This window comes from Ursus maritimus, unplaced genomic scaffold, assembly GCF_017311325.1.
Source record: "Ursus maritimus isolate PB19 unplaced genomic scaffold, ASM1731132v1 scaffold_18, whole genome shotgun sequence".
Taxonomy (NCBI): domain Eukaryota; kingdom Metazoa; phylum Chordata; class Mammalia; order Carnivora; family Ursidae; genus Ursus; species Ursus maritimus.
This window is the reverse complement of record NW_024424230.1, coordinates 26152889-26161005: the sequence shown is the minus strand read 5'-3', so window position 1 is coordinate 26161005 and position 8117 is coordinate 26152889. Positions and strand designations below refer to the sequence as shown.

Sequence of the window (8117 nt, the reverse complement as noted above, 5' to 3'; positions counted from 1 at the left end):
TCTAGGCTGTGTAAGTACTAAGTCAGGGCATCTGCAAAAACAAGAACAGAGTGATCACCAAACCACCAAAAGGAGAGGGAGCTGCCATTTATTTAGCTTTGCTCCCTGCCACCCAAGACCAAGCTGATCTCTAAACAAGCATCAAAGCCCAAAGCTCATTAACATCAGCGTGGGCCTCAGTAAAGTGAACACCACAATGATGTCCAATTACACGCTAATAACTCAATGCCCAAGAGCCCTGTAAAACAACAGCGAAGGCCCAGGATGATCACAGTATGCAAATGCACTAGGAAAATCATTACCTCCTCAGGCCCCTTCATTTTGGTGGGTTTAGCATGAGAAGAATAATCCATGCTACAAGACGAGATTTCATTTTACAGCTGTAGTAACCAAGTACATAAAAGCTTGAATCTGTCCCAATAGCTTCTAAAAGATTTCTCCCATAGTGTCAGAGGCAAAAATAATGAAATCTTGCAAATGTACAGTTAATAGGACCCCGGTGGACACTAACTTCAAAAATGCATGGTCTGTAAGACATTAAAGGCTTGATTTTAGTTTCTGCACTGTTCCTGTTAATAACAATGTCTAATTAAAACATCTGTAAAATACTGATAGTTTTAATTTTACATAAAATTTCCAAAACAACTGTTACACAGTATAATAGGTATCTGCAATGAATAGGTTATTAATGGAAATATTATTTTAAATTAAAATCAGGTTCTAAATTTAAATTAGTCATCTCTGGCTAATGAAGAGAAAAAGAAGTCACCCGTGCTGGGAATAATACGGTAGATAATCTAGTTTTCAACATCCGTTAAGGCAAATTCACTTGATCACTTGGGCCAAAGGACAATTCATTTTGCTGCTTCTGACTTGTACTCCACTTGGCACTTCTGATGGATTTCACAGTTGAACTCAATATTAAAACTGCAGCCGAAATGCTCCTTTTCAACACATTATTTTATAATTTAAAAAATGCCATTCAGTTTTATTCACAACTGGAACACTCCCCCCTCCCAACGGACCAGTGAGGAGGCAGAAGAGAACGCGACTCCCCGCCGGAGGTTCTCCCTCCCAGCCCTGCCGAACCTGATGAATATTTTAAAGGAATGGCATAAAATCTCAGCTTTCCCTTTCTCTGGGTCTCATCTTCTTTTACAAAATAAAACAAAAGGGATAAGCAAGGCATAGTGGCTGGCTGCAATTCGATACCTTTCTTTCTAATTCATGCACAATAGAGGAGTGCTGGTCCGGGTCTATCTACGCTGGCGTGGAGACGGGGAGGGAGTCACTCCAGACAACGAAAAGCTGCATCTCAGGTTGCTTCTGAGTCACATAAAGGATCACAGGAGATGCTGCAGAATGTGGTCCACAGCATGAGGGAAGCTCTCGCAAGTTAAGTAAGGAGGCGGATTAATTTTTTCTTCATCTGCTGCTCGGTATTTCCCTGGAATGAAAGTAGAGCCAGTGAACAAAGGCTACTGCTAAAATGCCACCTTCATCACGTCCATGAGCACTGGGGCCACCACCGAACCACCCTGGCGAGTACTGGAGAATCGGGGGCTCCCCAGCTCCCACAGCATCTCTTAGTGCAGCTTTAGGATGCAATGAGACAATCCCAAGCAATATCACATCCAGCATCTTCCCAGGACTCTGGTCCTTCACAACGGACGGTCGCAGCCCCGGGCACCTGGCCGCTACGGTTTCCTTCAGATCTCCACAGGCGGGGAAATCATTTTCTTCCCCACCAGCCCTAAAGATAGGAACGGTGACTGAATCATGGCTTTTCAGTGGAAGCCAGGACACCACAGCACGGAGGCTTCTCAGCTCCCGAGGGTGAACGTGCTGCTGCCAAGCAGGGACCCTGTGACCGCCTGGGAGTGGGGACGGAGAGTGACGCAGGCACACAGGCCTGGGCCAGGCAGGACGGTCCGCCCAGCAGGTGCACCGCCTCAGTCTCCCCGGGCTCTGGAACGTGGGACACACAACTGAACACCCCTGCGCAGGAGGACCCCTTCCACCCAGTGGTCACAGGCAGCTCTTACAAATGTAAATCCGATGATGCACGGTCCCTATTTAAACACCCTCAATGGGTCCCACTGCCCTTCAGAAAGAACCCAAATCCCTACCGCTGCCCTTTGTCATCTGGCCAGCAACGCTCCAACCTCAGCTTGTGCTACTTTCACAAGACTGCAGTCCTAGACTGGATGGCTCTTTGAGGACCTTCACACCTGCCGTCCCCTCTGCTGGCAACAGTCTTCTCACCCCCATCACCTCCTGCGCGCTGCGGGTCAAACTTCACATTCCCATCCCAGTTACATCTCCTCCCTGTTATCCTCTCTCTTAGCACCCTATTCTTTGCCTCCACAATATTTATAACGCATTGCAATTATATGTTTATCTGTTTAATGTCTGTCTCACGCCTAAGACTGCGAGTTCTCTGAGAGTAGGGACCGTGTCTGTTATTTTCCCCAATGTATTCATTCCCAGCACTGAACATAATGACTAACACGTGGTGAGCGTTCCACAATTTTTTTCTTTAAGAGTGAAAAGAAGGAAGGGAGGGAGGAAGGAAGGAGGGCGGGAGGGAGGAAGGAAGGAAGGAGGGTGGGAGGGAGGACGGAAGGATGGAGTGAGGGAGGAAGGAAGGGCAGAACACTGCTTCATCTGAGGCCTTGGGGAACAAGGCCAAGCGCCCTTTAGCCACTTGGGCTACCTCTGCACTTCCCCCTTCTCTTTGCTCTCTCACCCCTTTTTCTGTGATCTCTGCCATCTATCCCTCTGCATTCTCCAGCACTCTCTGTCTAAATCCAGCTCCCCTAACAACAGACCCACCGTTTCCTAGAGTTCCTGCCATTCTCTAGTAACTACCTCTTTACAAGGCATTGCCCAGCGAGCGCAAAGCTTGAAAAGCCCCTGTTCCACACCTCCGCACTGTGGTGAAGATGTTTCCTGCCTTGTCTTACTAACTGTGAATTCCTACAGGAACAGAGCCAGCACCAAATGTACGAAGGTAATGAGTATCTGTCTCACTCGCCTTTAGCATCCTCAAGGCGCCTGTCCGCAGTATGGGCCACAAAGAAAACTCTGCTGCTATTTTTTTCTCAAGCTTAAATTCCATTTAGTACAAACTCTTGCCACATTTCTACTTGGTCTCATACAGAAATTACTAACTACTGCTCTACCATACCACCTACTTCCCAGATCCAGGGGCCTAAGGGCGCGTATGTGAAAGTCAAGTTTCCTAGCCGTGGAGATAAGGGCTTGCAGAATGCTCTTGCTGTCTGGCCCTGCAAGCGGCGGCTTCTACAAAGTCCACACTGACACAGTGGCTTACAGAGGTGCGACAGTTCCGGCACCTCAAACTGTGGCTGGCCCACAGCAGGTGCTCGCTAACGTGGGCTGAATGAAGGAAGCAGGCCACCGCCACCGTCACCCATGCCTGCCTCACTCACTGTGGCAGTCTGTGCTCTCCTGGATGAATAAATTCCTGGGAGAAGACAGGAAGCCATTTTGATATTAAATAAAGACGGACCCCATCTTTTCTAGGTGACTATTCTACATGCTAAACGAATAAATTCTGGGTAGGACTAGTCACAAATCTTTAAAAACAAATCGTTGGGCAAACGTATACTGAGCAACTATCATGTGCTACTCACTGAGAAACAAAATTGCTCAAGACCACCCACAAGAAGTACTTAGTACGGGACAGGTGAACACCTTCGTGATCATTTTCAACAGTGGGAAGCCTAGCACTGGTACAAATGCATGCAGTTCAAATGCATCCACACAGCCAGCCGTCCTGTGTGCTTTTAGAACAGTGGGCTTACTTGGGATTGTCTCTGACCAGAGATGAACAGTACAAATGGGCCTGTTTCCCTGCACTGGACTCCGCTACTTTATTGGTTACATATTTTCAGTTTGGTTGTGTTATGCTGCTGGCTTCTCTAACACTAACCAGATGGCTCTGTGACAGGCTGACCACAACCAGCTGCCAGGGAGAAAAGAAGGGAGAACCCACAGAGGCCAGCCAAGGGGGAGGGGAGCAAGGCCCACAAGACATTGGATAGGGCGGTTTGGATACTTGGAGTAAATCCTTAATTATGTGAACTAAGGAGAGAAAGTGTTCACAGGACTGATACACAAGAGGAGAAATAGTTATACGGAGATTTCCTCAGTGACCAGAAAATAAAATAGTGAATGGCAGGAATTTGAAAATTTAAGATACAGGGAGGGATCATAAGTGTGACGACTTTTCTTGACTTTTTCTTGATACCGCCTCTCTTTTGCTTACATCAAAGGGCAGTAATGTTCCCAGGAGGGTGCTAATCATTTTGACTGAGAAATGTGAACACACTGTTCGTTCTGTAAAGACTGGAGTCAGTGTCTGCAAGGCTCCAATGATTCCCTCTAGGACCCCGGCACAGTCTGCACTCTGTTCACACAAGGCCTTGCCAAATACTTCTTATTCAATGGTAGCTGTAGCTACGCTTTCTTGTTTCTACTTTTAAATTTAAAATAGCTTTTATGCAACCACATTTTCTTGAATAAATGTTAGTCAGGAGTAAATGTACTTTTTCTAAAAAACTTCCATATTGCAGCTCTTCTGAAACTTTGTTTAAATCTTCCTTTTCAGGAACAGCCTCTTAAATGGTTTCGCTAGCATTATATGAACCCAGGCACATGCCCGTGCATAGTTAGTCACTGCAGACTGAGGCCAGGACCCAAGACACTAATGGGTCCTCTGTAGTCATAATACTGTATTAGCTGAGTCCTCCCCAGTAAGTTCCCGCTCTTCCTTAAATTTACTTTGAGGGGCCACAAAGACTATACCTAATTTTGGTATAGGAAATAATTCCTAACATAGTGAAAGATAAAAGTTCTTTGTGTGATTTTTAAAAAATGGAAACGTTAACGGAAAGTATCAGATCACTTAGCCCACCAGTTTCTAAGGAGACCAACTTTATCATCTCATAGCTGGCACCAAAAAAGGAGATACTTTTATAGAGCAATCCAAAATCAGTCGCCTTTGGTCCATTCCAATGTGGTGATTTGTGGATCAAGAAAAACATATAAATACTAATTGTCAACCAGCATGGTTATCTCTGATAAGTTTCAAAATAACCTCTGAACTCTCTCTGATCTTTCCAGTTTTATGCAGCATGGGCCCTCCCACAATATCTTTTTTCCCTGAGATCCTGAGCCCATTTTATTTTTGCTTTGTGACAGAAAGAGAATTAAAGCGCCCAGTGGGGTTTGTCATTTCTCCAAAGACTGTTCTTTAAGCAACTGTGTATTTTACAATTCTGATTTAGAGAAGGCTTATGCAGAAGATACATACCAGTTTTTACTAAGATACCCAGCATGCCGACATTCTGAGCTCCGCCAACATCATCCCTGCAATCCTAGAAAAGCAGAAAGAAAGCATTGAGTTCACTGTCTTCAGTTAGCTTGTCAACAAAACCCTACCAACTGACTGACTGAATAGGACGGGGTGGCCAAGTGCGATAGCATTCTTTTTTCTTAAAATACAAGAGGGGAAAAGGGGGTAAGTCCACGTGGGACCAACTGGGGAAGCATGCCACTTGGAAAGGGAAGTGTCGAAGAAGTGGAAGGTGTACAGCAGAGTAGTAATTCTAGCGATCAAACACAAAAAGCACATCCACAGCTCGTGTTTTCCACATGTACATGTCTCCTCTTAAAACAGGTCATGGGAAAAGCGTTCTATTCATCCGGCAGCTCTGAAGGTGAACAACCCAAATGCAGACCATGAATGGACTACGTTCGGAAGACAGCTCTGCTGCTGCCCACGTAACACGCTATCCTTACTTTCCAGCCAGTTGTCCCTCAAAGGTGGAATCAAGCCAAATCAGAATACTGAGATTCTCTGAGATTCGCTTCACCCTTGGAGATAACAGATCAGTTAGAAAAGGTAGCTCCTCTTTCCAATTCTTACCCAAGATAGAGAGGAATATGCTTGGTTGACTGTGATGATAAACAGCAGGTAATAAAAATCCAAGGACTGGAAGAAATATCAAGAAAATCAATCCATGGGGCCCCTGGGTGGCTCGGCTGGTTAAGCGTCCCACTCTTGATTTCGGCTCAGGTCACGATCTCAGGGCTGTGAGATCGAGCTCTGCGTGGCGCTATGCGCTGGGTGTGGAGCCCGCTTAGGATTCTCTCTCTCCCTTTCCTTCTGCCCCTCCCCATCCCCCCAAAAAGAAAGAAAATCAATCCTGCCATCTTATGTCTTTGTAGGACTTTATGGACAGGACTCATTCAGACCATGCCTGAAGGAAAGTCTTTTCCTCAACAATCATTAATATTGTTCAACAACAGACCTTGGAAGTGAGTTCTAGAGTATCAAAATCTTCATTCAAGGTCTACCTTAAAACCTTCCACTGCATCTAAACTTGCCTTAGTGAAGCAGAGAGATGGGGGAGAGGGAGAGAAGAAAGAAGAGAGGTGGGAAAAAGTGGACAAGGGAAGGGAGGGAAAACCCACCACCTCTGGGGTAACAACCCTCGACGCAGCTGAAAACTGCCATCACGTGCCCTTCTCGTCTCCCACCCTGTCCTCATACGGGTAACTCCTGGGATAAAGAATACTGACGTCCCCACATCTTCAAACATGCATTTGCCTAGGAAAGCCAGCTAAAGGTTTGCCAAGTGGAAAAGATGTGACTAAAAAGATGGCTTCTCAAAGCAGCGTCAAGTTTAGTGATTATCCTGTTCAGGTTCAGGTGAGTGAGGAAGGAAGTGGATGGGGAAAAAGGAGCGCTGGGCTGTACCCACACCATCACAAGTGAGGCAAGCAAGGGAGCCACAGTTTGTTTCAGAGGAAGTCCGGAGCCTTGAGTTCTGCTTCTAGCTGGGCCACTCCCACTGTGGGAATTCAGGCATGGAGCTTTACCTCCTGGGCTCCAGCATCCCAGTCAATCAAATGACGAGGTTTGGAACAGATAACCTCCGTGGTCCCTTCCAGCCTAACATGCTTACTTAAAATTGAAATATAATCCTTGACGCCTCCTTTGGCACAAGGCAGGGTGCTTTCTAGCTCTTTCCCCCTCACGGCACCTGTAGAAAATGACGTTTTCCCAGGACGCTGGGGAAAACTGGCAAGGTGCTCCCAGCCAGAGGTCACTGGCTAGAGCTTCTAATCGTCCACGTCCAGCCCTACCACTCAGAGGGCCGAGGCAATCAATATCTGTAGCTATTTGTGGCACGGTGACTGGGAAGTTCTTCATAAAGCATATACTAGGAAAAAAATAATTGTAGAATTTTGTAGGTATACATTGTTCTCTGCATACGTAATATTAAAAAAAAAAACCCTTAAATTTCTATAGAGGTTTTCTTCAAAAAGACATATAAAGCATTTAATTGACTTGCGTTTAATGGTCTTTTGATTGTACACATATCTCACCACACTATGAACAATGTCAGAAGTCATCAAAATTTCAATTCTTTAAAGAGTATCACTAACCATCTACTGGCAAGCCTGCTGATAGGTACCCACTTACTACCATCTGATACCCACAGTGAGAGTCTGCTTGTTTCAAAGCAGTGCCTCGAAGTTGGCTCTTGCCCGCATGACAGGTAAGCTCCGGGCATTTCCTGGGCTTTTCTACTCACATCTCCTATCATGACGGCCTCCTCAGGTTCACAGCCAGTACCCCGCAATGCTTCTAAAAAGAAGGTTTTCTCTGGTTTCCCCACGACTGTGGCTTTGGTATCTGTGGCATACTCCAGAGCTGTCACGAATGGTCCAGGCCCCAGGGCGAGGCCGTCTTTCCTCTTGTAATACCTGGCTTTGTGGACTGCTATCAGAGCTGCCCCGTCCAGGAGTAAGCTAGGGAGACAGAGAAAATGGAAATTGGCTAAAAGCAAGGCTTTTATAACTGCAAAACAATGTCAGACTCACAAAGTGGTTTTACTCACACTCACAGAAACAAATAGTTTCTTATTAACTTTTAATGACTTGCTGTCTTCTAATGAATTCAGCGAAGAACTGCTGGGAATTACGCTCAAATACGCGAAAGAAAGGTGATAGATTATTAAATTTGGGATTGCTTCAACCTTTTACCTTTAGTGGTTTCAGACACTTTACCCAAATCACCA

General features: G+C 45.8%; 1 protein-coding gene across 4 annotated transcripts in view; it reads right to left on the bottom strand.

Moving 5' to 3' along the window:
• Window positions 1-601: 601 nt before the first annotated feature.
• HDHD2 (haloacid dehalogenase like hydrolase domain containing 2) overlaps window positions 602-8117 on the bottom strand; it is a 34524-nt gene continuing 27008 nt past the window's right edge. For all 4 annotated transcript variants that reach the window (XM_008691677.2, XM_008691680.2, XM_008691686.2 and 1 more), the window contains 3 exons: window positions 7632-7848; window positions 5342-5405; window positions 602-1447 (listed from right to left, as the gene is read on the bottom strand). In XM_008691677.2, the coding sequence (XP_008689899.1) occupies window positions 1344-1447; window positions 5342-5405; window positions 7632-7848 (385 nt within the window). In that variant the 3' untranslated portion in view covers window positions 602-1343. The remainder of the gene's footprint in view (window positions 1448-5341; window positions 5406-7631; window positions 7849-8117) is intronic.